We start from the raw sequence: 17,369 nt of genomic DNA on the forward strand, positions 1-17,369 counted from the left end.
AGAGATCACATAGCTGTTGTCAGCAGAGTGGTCTCTGAAAGCAGACAGGCAGAGATCACATAGCTGTTGTCAGCAGAGTGGTCTCTGAAAGCAGACAGGCAGAGATTACATAGCTGTTGTCAGCAGAGTGGTCTCTTAAAGCAGACAGGCTGAGATCACATAGCTGTTGTCAGCAGAGTGGTCTCTGAAAGCAGACAGGCAGAGATCACATAGCTGTTGTCAGCAGAGTGGTCTCTGAAAGCAGACAGGCAGAGATCACATAGCTGTTGTCAGCAGAGTGGTCTCTGAAAGCAGACAGGCAGAGATCACATAGCTGTTGTCAGCAGAGTGGTCTCTGAAAGCAGACAGGCAGAGATCACATAGCTGTTGTCAGCAGAGTGGTCTCTGAAAGCAGACAGGCAGAGAACACATAGCTGTTGTCAGCAGAGTGGTCTCTTAAAGCAGACAGGCTGAGATCACATAGCTGTTGTCAGCAGAGTGGTCTCTGAAAGCAGACAGGCAGAGATCACATAGCTGTTGTCAGCAGAGTGGTCTCTGAAAGCAGACAGGCAGAGATTACATAGCTGTTGTCAGCAGAGTGGTCTCTGAAAGCAGACAGGCAGAGATCACATAGCTGTTGTCAGCAGAGTGGTCTCTGAAAGCAGACAGGCAGAGATCACATATCTGTTGTCAGCAGAGTGGTCTCTGAAAGCAGACAGGCAGAGATTACATAGCTGTTGTCAGCAGAGTGGTCTCTGAAAGCAGACAGGCTGAGATCACATAGCTGTTGTCAGCAGAGTGGTCTCTGAAAGCAGACAGGCAGAGATCACATAGCTGTTGTCAGCAGAGTGGTCTCTTAAAGCAGACAGGCAGAGATCACATATAGCTGTTGTCAGCAGAGTGGTCTCTGAAAGCAGACAGGCAGAGATCACATAGCTGTTGTCAGCAGAGTGGTCTCTGAAAGCAGACAGGCAGAGATTACATAGCTGTTGTCAGCCGAGTGGTCTCTTAAAGCAGACAGGCAGAGATCACATAGCTGTTGTCAGCAGAGTGGTCTCTGAAAGCAGACAGGCAGAGATCACATAGCTGTTGTCAGCAGAGTGGTCTCTGAAAGCAGACAGGCAGAGATCACATAGCTGTTGTCAGCAGAGTGGTCTCTGAAAGCAGACAGGCAGAGATCACATAGCTGTTGTCAGCAGAGTGGTCTCTGAAAGCAGACAGGCAGAGATCACATAGCTGTTGTCAGCAGAGTGGTGTCTGAAAGCAGACAGGCAGAGATTACATAGCTGTTGTCAGCAGAGTGGTCTCTGAAAGCAGACAGGCAGAGATCACATAGCTGTTGTCAGCAGAGTGGTCTCTGAAAGCAGACAGGCAGAGATCACATAGCTGTTGTCAGCAGAGTGGTCTCTGAAAGCAGACAGGCAGAGAACATAGCTGTTGTCAGCAGAGTGGTCTCTGAAAGCAGACAGGCAGAGATCACATAGCTGTTGTCAGCAGAGTGGTCTCTGAAAGCAGACAGGCAGAGATTACATAGCTGTTGTCAGCAGAGTGGTCTCTGAAAGCAGACAGGCAGAGATCACATAGCTGTTGTCAGCAGAGTGGTCTCTGAAAGCAGACAGGCAGAGATCACATAGCTGTTGTCAGCAGAGTGGTCTCTGAAAGCAGACAGGCAGAGATTACATAGCTGTTGTCAGCAGAGTGGTCTCTGAAAGCAGACAGGCAGAGAACATAGCTGTTGTCAGCAGAGTGGTCTCTGAAAGCAGACAGGCAGAGATCACATAGCTGTTGTCAGCAGAGTGGTCTCTGTAAGCAGACAGGCAGAGAACACATAGCTGTTGTCAGCAGAGTGGTCTCTGAAAGCAGACAGGCTGAGAACACATATCTGTTGTCAGCAGAGTGGTCTCTGAAAGCAGACAGGCAGAGATTACATAGCTGTTGTCAGCAGAGTGGTCTCTGAAAGCAGACAGGCAGAGAACACATAGCTGTTGTCAGCAGAGTGGTCTCTGAAAGCAGACAGGCAGAGATCACATAGCTGTTGTCAGCAGAGTGGTCTCTGAAAGCAGACAGGCAGAGATTACATAGCTGTTGTCAGCAGAGTGGTCTCTGAAAGCAGACAGGCAGAGATCACATAGCTGTTGTCAGCAGAGTGGTCTCTGAAAGCAGACAGGCAGAGATCACATAGCTGTTGTCAGCAGAGTGGTCTCTGAAAGCAGACAGGCAGAGAACATAGCTGTTGTCAGCAGAGTGGTCTCTGAAAGCAGACAGGCAGAGATCACATAGCTGTTGTCAGCAGAGTGGTCTCTGAAAGCAGACAGGCAGAGAACATAGCTGTTGTCAGCAGAGTGGTCTCTGAAAGCAGACAGGCAGAGATCACATAGCTGTTGTCAGCAGAGTGGTCTCTGTAAGCAGACAGGCAGAGAACACATAGCTGTTGTCAGCAGAGTGGTCTCTGAAAGCAGACAGGCTGAGAACACATATCTGTTGTCAGCAGAGTGGTCTCTGAAAGCAGACAGGCAGAGATCACATAGCTGTTGTCAGCAGAGTGGTCTCTGTAAGCAGACAGGCAGAGAACACATAGCTGTTGTCAGCAGAGTGGTCTCTGAAAGCAGACAGGCTGAGATCACATAGCTGTTGTCAGCAGAGTGGTCTCTGAAAGCAGACAGGCAGAGATCACATAGCTGTTGTCAGCAGGGTGGTCTCTTAAAGCAGACAGGCAGAGATCACATAGCTGTTGTCAGCAGAGTGGTCTCTGAAAGCAGACAGGCAGAGATCACATAGCTGTTGTCAGCAGAGTGGTCTCTGAAAGCAGACAGGCAGAGATTACATAGCTGTTGTCAGCAGAGTGGTCTCTTAAAGCAGACAGGCTGAGATCACATAGCTGTTGTCAGCAGAGTGGTCTCTGAAAGCAGACAGGCAGAGATCACATAGCTGTTGTCAGCAGAGTGGTCTCTGAAAGCAGACAGGCAGAGATCACATAGCTGTTGTCAGCAGAGTGGTCTCTGAAAGCAGACAGGCAGAGATCACATAGCTGTTGTCAGCAGAGTGGTCTCTGAAAGCAGACAGGCAGAGATCACATAGCTGTTGTCAGCAGAGTGGTCTCTGAAAGCAGACAGGCAGAGAACACATAGCTGTTGTCAGCAGAGTGGTCTCTTAAAGCAGACAGGCTGAGATCACATAGCTGTTGTCAGCAGAGTGGTCTCTGAAAGCAGACAGGCAGAGATCACATAGCTGTTGTCAGCAGAGTGGTCTCTTAAAGCAGACAGGCAGAGATCACATAGCTGTTGTCAGCAGAGTGGTCTCTGAAAGCAGACAGGCAGAGATCACATAGCTGTTGTCAGCAGAGTGGTCTCTGAAAGCAGACAGGCAGAGATCACATAGCTGTTGTCAGCAGAGTGGTCTCTGAAAGCAGACAGGCAGAGAACACATAGCTGTTGTCAGCAGAGTGGTCTCTGAAAGCAGACAGGCAGAGATCACATAGCTGTTGTCAGCAGAGTGGTCTCTGAAAGCAGACAGGCAGAGATTACATAGCTGTTGTCAGCAGAGTGGTCTCTGAAAGCAGACAGGCAGAGATCACATAGCTGTTGTCAGCAGAGTGGTCTCTGAAAGCAGACAGGCAGAGATCACATAGCTGTTGTCAGCAGAGTGGTCTCTGAAAGCAGACAGGCAGAGAACATAGCTGTTGTCAGCAGAGTGGTCTCTGAAAGCAGACAGGCAGAGATCACATAGCTGTTGTCAGCAGAGTGGTCTCTGTAAGCAGACAGGCAGAGAACACATAGCTGTTGTCAGCAGAGTGGTCTCTGAAAGCAGACAGGCTGAGAACACATATCTGTTGTCAGCAGAGTGGTCTCTGAAAGCAGACAGGCAGAGATCACATAGCTGTTGTCAGCAGAGTGGTCTCTGTAAGCAGACAGGCAGAGAACACATAGCTGTTGTCAGCAGAGTGGTCTCTGAAAGCAGACAGGCTGAGATCACATAGCTGTTGTCAGCAGAGTGGTCTCTGAAAGCAGACAGGCAGAGATCACATAGCTGTTGTCAGCAGAGTGGTCTCTTAAAGCAGACAGGCAGAGATCACATAGCTGTTGTCAGCAGAGTGGTCTCTGAAAGCAGACAGGCAGAGATCACATAGCTGTTGTCAGCAGAGTGGTCTCTGAAAGCAGACAGGCAGAGATTACATAGCTGTTGTCAGCAGAGTGGTCTCTTAAAGCAGACAGGCTGAGATCACATAGCTGTTGTCAGCAGAGTGGTCTCTGAAAGCAGACAGGCAGAGATCACATAGCTGTTGTCAGCAGAGTGGTCTCTGAAAGCAGACAGGCAGAGATCACATAGCTGTTGTCAGCAGAGTGGTCTCTGAAAGCAGACAGGCAGAGATCACATAGCTGTTGTCAGCAGAGTGGTCTCTGAAAGCAGACAGGCAGAGATCACATAGCTGTTGTCAGCAGAGTGGTCTCTGAAAGCAGACAGGCAGAGAACACATAGCTGTTGTCAGCAGAGTGGTCTCTTAAAGCAGACAGGCTGAGATCACATAGCTGTTGTCAGCAGAGTGGTCTCTGAAAGCAGACAGGCAGAGATCACATAGCTGTTGTCAGCAGAGTGGTCTCTGAAAGCAGACAGGCAGAGATTACATAGCTGTTGTCAGCAGAGTGGTCTCTGAAAGCAGACAGGCAGAGATCACATAGCTGTTGTCAGCAGAGTGGTCTCTGAAAGCAGACAGGCAGAGATCACATATCTGTTGTCAGCAGAGTGGTCTCTGAAAGCAGACAGGCAGAGATTACATAGCTGTTGTCAGCAGAGTGGTCTCTGAAAGCAGACAGGCTGAGATCACATAGCTGTTGTCAGCAGAGTGGTCTCTGAAAGCAGACAGGCAGAGATCACATAGCTGTTGTCAGCAGAGTGGTCTCTTAAAGCAGACAGGCAGAGATCACATATAGCTGTTGTCAGCAGAGTGGTCTCTGAAAGCAGACAGGCAGAGATCACATAGCTGTTGTCAGCAGAGTGGTCTCTGAAAGCAGACAGGCAGAGATTACATAGCTGTTGTCAGCCGAGTGGTCTCTTAAAGCAGACAGGCAGAGATCACATAGCTGTTGTCAGCAGAGTGGTCTCTGAAAGCAGACAGGCAGAGATCACATAGCTGTTGTCAGCAGAGTGGTCTCTGAAAGCAGACAGGCAGAGATCACATAGCTGTTGTCAGCAGAGTGGTCTCTGAAAGCAGACAGGCAGAGATCACATAGCTGTTGTCAGCAGAGTGGTCTCTGAAAGCAGACAGGCAGAGATCACATAGCTGTTGTCAGCAGAGTGGTGTCTGAAAGCAGACAGGCAGAGATTACATAGCTGTTGTCAGCAGAGTGGTCTCTGAAAGCAGACAGGCAGAGATCACATAGCTGTTGTCAGCAGAGTGGTCTCTGAAAGCAGACAGGCAGAGATCACATAGCTGTTGTCAGCAGAGTGGTCTCTGAAAGCAGACAGGCAGAGAACATAGCTGTTGTCAGCAGAGTGGTCTCTGAAAGCAGACAGGCAGAGATCACATAGCTGTTGTCAGCAGAGTGGTCTCTGAAAGCAGACAGGCAGAGATTACATAGCTGTTGTCAGCAGAGTGGTCTCTGAAAGCAGACAGGCAGAGATCACATAGCTGTTGTCAGCAGAGTGGTCTCTGAAAGCAGACAGGCAGAGATCACATAGCTGTTGTCAGCAGAGTGGTCTCTGAAAGCAGACAGGCAGAGATTACATAGCTGTTGTCAGCAGAGTGGTCTCTGAAAGCAGACAGGCAGAGAACATAGCTGTTGTCAGCAGAGTGGTCTCTGAAAGCAGACAGGCAGAGATCACATAGCTGTTGTCAGCAGAGTGGTCTCTGTAAGCAGACAGGCAGAGAACACATAGCTGTTGTCAGCAGAGTGGTCTCTGAAAGCAGACAGGCTGAGAACACATATCTGTTGTCAGCAGAGTGGTCTCTGAAAGCAGACAGGCAGAGATTACATAGCTGTTGTCAGCAGAGTGGTCTCTGAAAGCAGACAGGCAGAGATCACATAGCTGTTGTCAGCAGAGTGGTCTCTGAAAGCAGACAGGCAGAGATTACATAGCTGTTGTCAGCAGAGTGGTCTCTTAAAGCAGACAGGCTGAGATCACATAGCTGTTGTCAGCAGAGTGGTCTCTGAAAGCAGACAGGCAGAGATCACATAGCTGTTGTCAGCAGAGTGGTCTCTGAAAGCAGACAGGCAGAGATCACATAGCTGTTGTCAGCAGAGTGGTCTCTGAAAGCAGACAGGCAGAGATCACATAGCTGTTGTCAGCAGAGTGGTCTCTGAAAGCAGACAGGCAGAGATCACATAGCTGTTGTCAGCAGAGTGGTCTCTGAAAGCAGACAGGCAGAGATCACATAGCTGTTGTCAGCAGAGTGGTCTCTGAAAGCAGACAGGCAGAGAACACATAGCTGTTGTCAGCAGAGTGGTCTCTGAAAGCAGACAGGCAGAGAACACATAGCTGTTGTCAGCAGAGTGGTCTCTTAAAGCAGACAGGCTGAGAACACATAGCTGTTGTCAGCAGAGTGGTCTCTGAAAGCAGACAGGCAGAGAACACATAGCTGTTGTCAGCAGAGTGGTCTCTGAAAGCAGACAGGCAGAGAACACATAGCTGTTGTCAGCAGAGTGGTCTCTGAAAGCAGACAGGCAGAGATCACATAGCTGTTGTCAGCAGAGTGGTCTCTTAAAGCAGACAGGCAGAGATCACATAGCTGTTGTCAGCAGAGTGGTCTCTGAAAGCAGACAGGCAGAGATCACATAGCTGTTGTCAGCAGAGTGGTCTCTGAAAGCAGACAGGCAGAGATCACATAGCTGTTGTCAGCAGAGTGGTCTCTGAAAGCAGACAGGCAGAGAGCACATAGCTGTTGTCAGCAGAGTGGTCTCTGAAAGCAGACAGGCAGAGAACACATAGCTGTTGTCAGCAGAGTGGTCTCTGAAAGCAGACAGGCAGAGATCACATAGCTGTTGTCAGCAGAGTGGTCTCTGAAAGCAGACAGGCAGAGATTACATAGCTGTTGTCAGCAGAGTGGTCTCTGAAAGCAGACAGGCAGAGATCACATAGCTGTTGTCAGCAGAGTGGTCTCTGAAAGCAGACAGGCAGAGATCACATAGCTGTTGTCAGCAGAGTGGTCTCTGAAAGCAGACAGGCAGAGAACATAGCTGTTGTCAGCAGAGTGGTCTCTGAAAGCAGACAGGCAGAGATCACATAGCTGTTGTCAGCAGAGTGGTCTCTGAAAGCAGACAGGCAGAGAACATAGCTGTTGTCAGCAGAGTGGTCTCTGAAAGCAGACAGGCAGAGATCACATAGCTGTTGTCAGCAGAGTGGTCTCTGAAAGCAGACAGGCAGAGATTACATAGCTGTTGTCAGCAGAGTGGTCTCTGAAAGCAGACAGGCTGAGATCACATAGCTGTTGTCAGCAGAGTGGTCTCTGAAAGCAGACAGGCAGAGATCACATAGCTGTTGTCAGCAGAGTGGTCTCTTAAAGCAGACAGGCAGAGATCACATAGCTGTTGTCAGCAGAGTGGTCTCTGAAAGCAGACAGGCAGAGATCACATAGCTGTTGTCAGCAGAGTGGTCTCTGAAAGCAGACAGGCAGAGATTACATAGCTGTTGTCAGCAGAGTGGTCTCTTAAAGCAGACAGGCTGAGATCACATAGCTGTTGTCAGCAGAGTGGTCTCTGAAAGCAGACAGGCAGAGATCACATAGCTGTTGTCAGCAGAGTGGTCTCTGAAAGCAGACAGGCAGAGATCACATAGCTGTTGTCAGCAGAGTGGTCTCTGAAAGCAGACAGGCAGAGATCACATAGCTGTTGTCAGCAGAGTGGTCTCTGAAAGCAGACAGGCAGAGATCACATAGCTGTTGTCAGCAGAGTGGTCTCTGAAAGCAGACAGGCAGAGATCACATAGCTGTTGTCAGCAGAGTGGTCTCTGAAAGCAGACAGGCAGAGATCACATAGCTGTTGTCAGCAGAGTGGTCTCTGAAAGCAGACAGGCAGAGAACACATAGCTGTTGTCAGCAGAGTGGTCTCTGAAAGCAGACAGGCAGAGATCACATAGCTGTTGTCAGCAGAGTGGTCTCTGAAAGCAGACAGGCAGAGATCACATAGCTGTTGTCAGCAGAGTGGTCTCTTAAAGCAGACAGGCAGAGATCACATAGCTGTTGTCAGCAGAGTGGTCTCTGAAAGCAGACAGGCAGAGAACACATAGCTGTTGTCAGCAGAGTGGTCTCTGAAAGCAGACAGGCAGAGATCACATAGCTGTTGTCAGCAGAGTGGTCTCTGAAAGCAGACAGGCAGAGAACACATAGCTGTTGTCAGCAGAGTGGTCTCTGAAAGCAGACAGGCAGAGATCACATAGCTGTTGTCAGCAGAGTGGTCTCTTAAAGCAGACAGGCAGAGATTACATAGCTGTTGTCAGCAGAGTGGTCTCTTAAAGCAGACAGGCTGAGATCACATAGCTGTTGTCAGCAGAGTGGTCTCTGAAAGCAGACAGGCAGAGATCACATAGCTGTTGTCAGCAGAGTGGTCTCTGAAAGCAGACAGGCAGAGATCACATAGCTGTTGTCAGCAGAGTGGTCTCTGAAAGCAGACAGGCAGAGATCACATAGCTGTTGTCAGCAGAGTGGTCTCTGAAAGCAGACAGGCAGAGATCACATAGCTGTTGTCAGCAGAGTGGTCTCTGAAAGCAGACAGGCAGAGATCACATAGCTGTTGTCAGCAGAGTGGTGTCTGAAAGCAGACAGGCAGAGAACACATAGCTGTTGTCAGCAGAGTGGTCTCTGTAAGCAGACAGGCAGAGATCACATAGCTGTTGTCAGCAGAGTGGTCTCTTAAAGCAGACAGGCAGAGATCACATAGCTGTTGTCAGCAGAGTGGTCTCTGAAAGCAGACAGGCAGAGAACACATAGCTGTTGTCAGCAGAGTGGTCTCTGAAAGCAGACAGGCAGAGAACACATAGCTGTTGTCAGCAGAGTGGTCTCTGAAAGCAGACAGGCAGAGATCACATAGCTGTTGTCAGCAGAGTGGTCTCTTAAAGCAGACAGGCAGAGATCACATAGCTGTTGTCAGCAGAGTGGTCTCTGAAAGCAGACAGGCAGAGATCACATAGCTGTTGTCAGCAGAGTGGTCTCTGAAAGCAGACAGGCAGAGATCACATAGCTGTTGTCAGCAGAGTGGTCTCTGAAAGCAGACAGGCAGAGATCACATAGCTGTTGTCAGCAGAGTGGTCTCTGAAAGCAGACAGGCAGAGAACACATAGCTGTTGTCAGCAGAGTGGTCTCTGAAAGCAGACAGGCAGAGATCACATAGCTGTTGTCAGCAGAGTGATCTCTGAAAGCAGACAGGCAGAGATCACATAGCTGTTGTCAGCAGAGTGATCTCTGAAAGCAGACAGGCAGAGATCACATAGCTGTTGTCAGCAGAGTGGTCTCTGAAAGCAAGCTGTTGTCAGCAGAGTGGTCTCTGAAAGCAGACAGGCAGAGAACACATAGCTGTTGTCAGCAGAGTGGTCTCTGAAAGCAGACAGGCAGAGATCACATAGCTGTTGTCAGCAGAGTGGTCTCTGAAAGCAGACAGGCAGAGATTACATAGCTGTTGTCAGCAGAGTGGTCTCTGAAAGCAGACAGGCTGAGATCACATAGCTGTTGTCAGCAGAGTGGTCTCTGAAAGCAGACAGGCAGAGATCACATAGCTGTTGTCAGCAGAGTGGTCTCTGAAAGCAGACAGGCAGAGATCACATAGCTGTTGTCAGCAGAGTGGTCTCTGAAAGCAGACAGGCAGAGATTACATAGCTGTTGTCAGCAGAGTGGTCTCTTAAAGCAGACAGGCAGAGATCACATAGCTGTTGTCAGCAGAGTGGTCTCTGAAAGCAGACAGGCAGAGATCACATAGCTGTTGTCAGCAGAGTGGTCTCTGAAAGCAGACAGGCAGAGATCACATAGCTGTTGTCAGCAGAGTGGTCTCTGAAAGCAGACAGGCAGAGATCACATAGCTGTTGTCAGCAGAGTGGTCTCTGAAAGCAGACAGGCAGAGATCACATAGCTGTTGTCAGCAGAGTGGTCTCTGAAAGCAGACAGGCAGAGATCACATAGCTGTTGTCAGCAGAGTGGTCTCTTAAAGCAGACAGGCTGAGAACACATAGCTGTTGTCAGCAGAGTGGTCTCTGAAAGCAGACAGGCAGAGATCACATAGCTGTTGTCAGCAGAGTGGTCTCTGAAAGCAGACAGGCAGAGATCACATAGCTGTTGTCAGCAGAGTGGTCTCTGAAAGCAGACAGGCAGAGATCACATAGCTGTTGTCAGCAGAGTGGTCTCTGTAAGCAGACAGGCAGAGATCACATAGCTGTTGTCAGCAGAGTGGTCTCTTAAAGCAGACAGGCAGAGATCACATAGCTGTTGTCAGCGGAGTGGTCTCTGAAAGCAGACAGGCAGAGAACACATAGCTGTTGTCAGCAGAGTGGTCTCTGTAAGCAGACAGGCAGAGATCACATAGCTGTTGTCAGCAGAGTGGTCTCTTAAAGCAGACAGGCAGAGATCACATAGCTGTTGTCAGCAGAGTGGTCTCTGAAAGCAGACAGGCAGAGAACACATAGCTGTTGTCAGCAGAGTGGTCTCTGTAAGCAGACAGGCAGAGATCACATAGCTGTTGTCAGCAGAGTGGTCTCTTAAAGCAGACAGGCAGAGATCACATAGCTGTTGTCAGCAGAGTGGTCTCTGAAAGCAGACAGGCAGAGAACACATAGCTGTTGTCAGCAGAGTGGTCTCTGAAAGCAGACAGGCAGAGAACACATAGCTGTTGTCAGCAGAGTGGTCTCTGAAAGCAGACAGGCAGAGATCACATAGCTGTTGTCAGCAGAGTGGTCTCTGAAAGCAGACAGGCAGAGAACACATAGCTGTTGTCAGCAGAGTGGTCTCTGAAAGCCGACAGGCAGAGATCACATAGCTGTTGTCAGCAGAGTGGTCTCTTAAAGCAGACAGGCAGAGATCACATAGCTGTTGTCAGCAGAGTGGTCTCTGAAAGCAGACAGGCAGAGATCACATAGCTGTTGTCAGCAGAGTGGTCTCTGAAAGCAGACAGGCAGAGATCACATAGCTGTTGTCAGCAGAGTGGTCTCTGAAAGCAGACAGGCAGAGATCACATAGCTGTTGTCAGCAGAGTGGTCTCTGAAAGCAGACAGGCAGAGAACACATAGCTGTTGTCAGCAGAGTGGTCTCTGAAAGCAGACAGGCAGAGATCACATAGCTGTTGTCAGCAGAGTGATCTCTGAAAGCAGACAGGCAGAGATCACATAGCTGTTGTCAGCAGAGTGATCTCTGAAAGCAGACAGGCAGAGATCACATAGCTGTTGTCAGCAGAGTGGTCTCTGAAAGCAGACAGGCAGAGAACACAACAAAGAACAGCGCCCTACGGCTCCACGATGGGACTGAGGTGTGTCTGAAATGGCAACCTAATTCTCTATACAGTTCACTTAGGATGCCATGTTGGATGCAGCCTGGATGTCAGTGTGGAGAGAGAGAGAGAGAGAGAGAGAGAGAGAGAGAGAGAGAGAGAGAGAGAGAGAGAGAGAGAGAGAGAGAGAGAGAGAGAGAGAGAGACAGACAGACAGACAGACGAAGAGAGAGAGAAGAGAGAAGAGAGAGAGAGACAGACAGAGAGAGAGAAGAGAGAGAGAGAGAGAGAGAGAGAGAGAGGACCCCTGGCTCCTAACATGACATTGGCTCCTTCTCTGTCTGTGGATGTGACCCCCATGGATCCAATGCTCCTCTTGTTGCCAGGCCCTGAAACACCTCTCCACACCAGCCTGCCTGGTCTGGCTCTACCCTCTCCAGTGGGAGGTGCACCCCACCCAAAACTTATAAAACCTACAGATACTATTTAGCTAGCAACCCCTTAGCCTCGCGAGACACCCTGATCCTGTTCAGCCTAGCAACCCGTTAGCCTCGCGAGCCACCCTGATCCTGTTCAGCCTAGCAACCCCTTAGCCTTGCGAGCCACCCTGATCCTGTTCAGCCTAGCAACCCCTTAGCCTTGCGAGCCACCCTGATCCTGTTCAACCTAGCAACCCCTTAGCCTCGCGAGCCACCCTGATCCTGTTCAGCCTAGCAACCCCTTAGCCTTGCGAGCCAGCCTGATCCTGTTCAGCCTAGCAACCCCTTAGCCTCGCGAGCCAGCCTGATCCTGTTCAGCCTAGCAACCCCTTAGCCTTGCGTGCCAGCCTGATCCTGTTCAGCCTAGCAACCTCTTAGCCTTGCGTGCCTCCCTGATCAACCTAGCAACCTCTTAGCCTTGCGTGCCAGCCTGATCCTGTTAAGCCTAGCAACCTCTTAGCCTTGCGAGCCACCCTGATCCTGTTCAGCCTAGCAACCCCTTAGCCTTGCGAGCCACCCTGATCCTGTTCAACCTAGCAACCCCTTAGCCTCGCGAGCCACCCTGATCCTGTTCAGCCTAGCAACCCCTTAGCCTTGCGAGCCAGCCTGATCCTGTTCAGCCTAGCAACCCCTTAGCCTCGCGAGCCAGCCTGATCCTGTTCAGCCTAGCAACCCCTTAGCCTTGCGTGCCAGCCTGATCCTGTTCAGCCTAGCAACCTCTTAGCCTTGCGTGCCTCCCTGATCAACCTAGCAACCTCTTAGCCTTGCGTGCCAGCCTGATCCTGTTAAGCCTAGCAACCTCTTAGCCTTGCGAGCCAGCCTGCTCCTGTTCAGCCTAGCAACCCGTTAGTCCTGCGAGCCAGACTGAGCTTCCGAGCATACAGTAAATTAAATGATTAAGCTTGCAATATCAGGCTGTCTCGCGAGGCTAGCAACCTTCTACACCCAACATAACCCTAAAGCAGAATCAGGGAGTTTGATAATGATCCGATTGTCTTGACCTGCATGGTTTCTCACCACTGAGAAGGAAGCAACGGCCTCAACCCTCCTTAACCCACAACCCCAGCATGATAACCAGAGTTTATCTGTTAGAAATAGAGAATAAATATACTTTAATGTTCTAGATGGATATATACTGTAGACCAACATGATAACGGGCCATCCCACAATATGTGGGTTAAAGTGAATTTAGACTCTCTGCCTGTTAAATGAATGCTGCATGGCTGCATGGATGCATGGCTGCATGGATGCATGGCTGCATGGATCTTATGAGGATTTGACTCAAGTTTTATTTTCATGAAAAATCCACTTTATCTAAACCCCCTCAGAAATAAAGAAAGGAAATGTATATAACGTTAGACTAGCTCTTCAAGTATTATCTATGTGTCTGAGTACGGAGTGAGTGGGTTATTTACGATGTCACGTTAGTTTCAAACAATAGTTAGTTTCTTAATGAAGCCAGGGTGTTATATTAGTAGTGTGAAGTTGCACGTGTTGTTTAGTGAATATTATCTTGTCTACCTGTATTTCGTTTGGGTTAGTTAACTAAGCAGGGTTTGGGTTAGTTAACTAAGCAGGGTTTGGGTTAGTTAACTAAGCAGGGTTTGGGTTAGTTAACTAAGCAGGGTTTGGGTTAGTTAACTAAGCAGGGTTTGGGTTAGTTAACTAAGCAGGGTTTGGGTTAGTTAACTAAGCAGGGTTTGGGTTAGTTAACTAAGCAGGGTTTGGGTTAGTTAACTAAGCAGGGCAGAACTGTTATGTGTTTTCTGGGAGACCTGACACAATTGTGTCTATCTGTGTGTGTGCGCGTGTGTACCACATTTGTTTGTCTCTGTGCATGCTGTTTCTGTGTGTTTTTACATGTTTTCTATGTATGGTGTCATTGTGTGTGTGTAATGTGTGTGTGTGTGTGTCCTCCCCTCTCTCCTTCTTACCCCGTCTCTCCCCCCCAGGATAAGACAAGTGCGTTGAGCCTGAGCAACGTGGCCGGAGTATTCTACATTCTGATTGGAGGGCTGGGCCTGGCCATGCTGGTGGCGTTGGTGGAGTTCTGCTACAAGTCGCGAACCGAGTCTCAGAGAATGAAGGTGTCCACCGCGCGAGCCGCCGCATCCGCCGCTCAGACCTTTCAGTGCTCAGCCTTAGACACAGGGGGCGCTACCGCTCCTTACACAGAGCTGCAGAGCTACGGCCTGTACTCCAACAACACTGTTAAGATATAGGAGAGAGAGAGAACAGAGGACACGGGGTAGGAAACTGTGATACCATGATGATGATGATTGATGATGTTGATATCATCTGCCTCTTCCTCACCCCTCTCTCCCCCCTCCCTCCCTCCCTCCCTCCAGCCATCTAACCATGTGATCACAGTAGACCCACCTGTAGCACCTCACTACTTCTCAACCGCAACGCAAACGCTCTACCTCTGTACCTCCCTCTTTACCCTTTAACCTCTCTGTCTCTTTCTCTCTACCTGTCTCTGTATGTCTCTTTCTCTCTACCTGTCTCTGTCTGTCTCTTTCTCTCTACCTGTCTCTGTCTGTCTCTTTCTCTCTACCTGTCTCTGTCTGTCTCTTTCTCTCTACCTGTCTCTGTCTATCTCTTTCTCTCTACCTGTCTGTCTGTCTCTTTCTCTCTACCTGTCTCTGTCTGTCTCTTTCTCTCTACCTGTCTCTGTCTGTCTCTTTCTCTCTACCTGTCTCTGTCTGTCTCTTTCTCTCTACCTGTCTCTGTCTGTCTCTTTCTCTCTACCTGTCTCTGTCTGTCTCTTTCTCTCTACCTGTCTCTGTCTGTCTCTTTCTCTCTACCTGTCTCTGTCCCTTAATCTTTCTCTCTTTACTTCACCATCTCCCTCCCTTTCCTTTCCCTCCCTCCCTCCCTTTCCCTCCCTCCCTCTCTCTCTCCCTCCTCTCCTTTCCCTTCCCTCCCTCTCCCCCCCCTCCCTCTCTCTCCCCCTCCTCTCCATTCCCTTTCCCTTCCCTCCCCCTCCCCTCCTCCTCTCCTCTCCTTCCTCCCCCTCCCCCTCCTCTGCTGACTCTATGTGTTGTAGTGCAGGTCCATTGTAGTAACATCCTATCGCTGTCCCTAACTCCTCTCCTCTCTCTCCCTCCCCTTTCCCCCCTCCTCCCTCTCTCCTCCCTCCCTCCTCTCCTCCCTCCTCTCTTCTATACGCTCCCTCCTCTCCCCTTCCCTCCTCTCCTCCCTCCTCTCCTCCATACTCTCCCTCCCTCCTCTCTCCTCCCCTTCCCTCCTCTCCCCTCCTCCCTCCACTGCTGACTCTGTGTTGTAGTGCAGGTCCATTGTAGTAGAATCATGTCTATGTCCCCCCCCCTCCCTCGCTCATTTCCCCTAATCCCTCTCTCCAACCTATTCCCTCCCTCCCCCTCCTTCCTCCTTCCCTCCTCTCCTCCCTCCTCTCCTCCCTACTCTCCCTCCTCTCTCCTCCCTTCCTCTTCTCTTTCCATCCTCTCCTCCCTCCTCCTCCCTCCTCTGCTGACTCTGTGTTGTAGTGCAGGTCCATTGTAGTAGAATCATATCTATGCCCCTCCCCTCTCTCCCTCCCTCATCTCCCCTCCATCCCTCCTCTCCTCCCTACTCTCCCTCCCCTCCCTCCCTCCCTCCTCTCCTCCATACTCTCCCCTCCCTTCTCTCCCCTCCTCCCTCCCTACTCTCCTCTCCCTCCCTCCCTCCTCTCCTCCCTACTCTCCTCTCCCTCCTCCTCTCTCCCTCCTTTCCCCTGCCTCCCTCCTCTCCCGTCCTCCCTCTCTCCTCCCTCCTATGCTGACTTTAATGTGTTGTAGCAGGTCATTGTAGTAGCATCCTATCTATGTTGCCACTGCTGTAACAGAGATGATAAAAACAGAGATGATAGATTTAGGATTATAAATGATAGATGATAGATTCTACGGTATACCTCTCAGTCAAATCAGCTGTTTGGACAGATAATCCAGGTTTACAACTAAAGGCTGATATGTGGTAAGGAACAATAGGTTGACTGACACTAGTTATATTATTACAACCTGAGAGCAGCTCTAGAACATCACACACACACACACACACACACACACACTCACACCACACACACACACACACACACACACACACACACACACACACACACACACACACACACACACACACACACACACACACACACACACACACACACACCACACACCACACACACACACACACTCACACCACACACACACACACACACACACACATCATTAGCTCCACTTTCAGCCCCACTGGCTTTTATTTTATTATGCTGTAGCTCAGAGCAATAAGGCCAAAGAGAGACCATCGCTGCCCTCTCCTCTCTCCCTGCAAATTGGGAGTGTGATGCTTGTGGGCTATCAGAAGGGTTTACCGCTCCGCACCAGTAACAGTCAGTAGCGAGATAAAGACAATGAAGGATAACACACTGTGACTGCTAACAGCTCATTGTCTGTGTCCCAAATGGCACTCTATACCCTGTACAGTGTGCTACTTTTGACCGGAGCCCATAGGGTGCACTATATAGAGAATAGGGTGCACTATATAGGGAATAGGGTGCACTGTATAGGGAATAGGGTGCACTGTATAGAGAATATGGTGCACTATATAGGTAATAGGACGCACTGTATAGGGAATAGGGTGCACTATATAGAGAATAGGGTGCACTGTATAGGGAATAGGGTGCACTATATAGAGAATAGGGTGTACTATATAGGGTGCCATTTGGGACATTAACATTGTCTGCCAAACACTTCCCATCTCTGTTCATAGATGCCTGTAGTTAGTTACACATTCATTCACAAAACTATTACTGTTAATATATTCCAGTATTCCTGTAGACCAATCAAATATGAGGTGATCAAATGGAGGGCTGTTGATTCAACAAAGACCTTGTGGTTGAAACGTCAGCGGTTACACATAATATAATACAATATTATTCTACTGTATTACAATACTATGATAGTTATATTTTATTATTATATTACACCAGCCTATCCTCTTGTCTTTGTTAGAGTCTAAATCCCCAGGAGATACGTACACTATTTACCTGGTAGGGCTAACCTCTGTTTAGGTGACCAGTATTACTGAGAGCCCATAGACAGTATTTACCTGGTAGGGCTAACCTCTGTTTAGGTGACCAGTATTACTGAGAGCCCATAGACAGTATTTACCTGGTAGGGCTAACCTCTGTTTAGGTGACCAGTATTACTGAGAGCCCGTAGACAGTATTTACCTGGTAGGGCTAACCTCTGTTTAGGTGGACAGTATTACTGAGAGCCCATAGACAGTATTTACCTGGTAGGGCTAACCTCTGTTTAGGTGACCAGTATTACTGAGAGCCCATAGACAGTATTTACCTGGTAGGGCTAACCTCTGTTTAGGTGACCAGTATTACTGAGAGCCCATAGACAGTATTTACCTGGTAGGGCTAACCTCTGTTTAGGTGACCAGTATTACTGAGAGCCCATAGACAGTATTTACCTGGTAGGGCTAACCTCTGTTTAGGTGGCCA

General features: G+C 49.4%; 1 protein-coding gene across 3 annotated transcripts in view; it reads left to right on the forward strand.

Moving 5' to 3' along the window:
* LOC139581629 (glutamate receptor 1-like) overlaps positions 1–17,369 on the forward strand; it is a 231,968-nt gene that overhangs the window by 205,620 nt on the left and 8,979 nt on the right. For 2 of the 3 annotated variants that reach the window (XM_071411588.1, XM_071411590.1), the window contains exon 15: positions 13,810–13,944. In XM_071411588.1, coding sequence (XP_071267689.1) covers positions 13,810–13,944 — 135 coding nt within the window. Of the gene's footprint in view, positions 1–13,809; positions 14,106–17,369 lie in introns of all 3 variants that reach the window. The other variant, XM_071411589.1, reaches the window with a different exon arrangement.

This window comes from Salvelinus alpinus, chromosome 7, assembly GCF_045679555.1.
Source record: "Salvelinus alpinus chromosome 7, SLU_Salpinus.1, whole genome shotgun sequence".
In the NCBI taxonomy this organism is placed as follows: domain Eukaryota; kingdom Metazoa; phylum Chordata; class Actinopteri; order Salmoniformes; family Salmonidae; genus Salvelinus; species Salvelinus alpinus.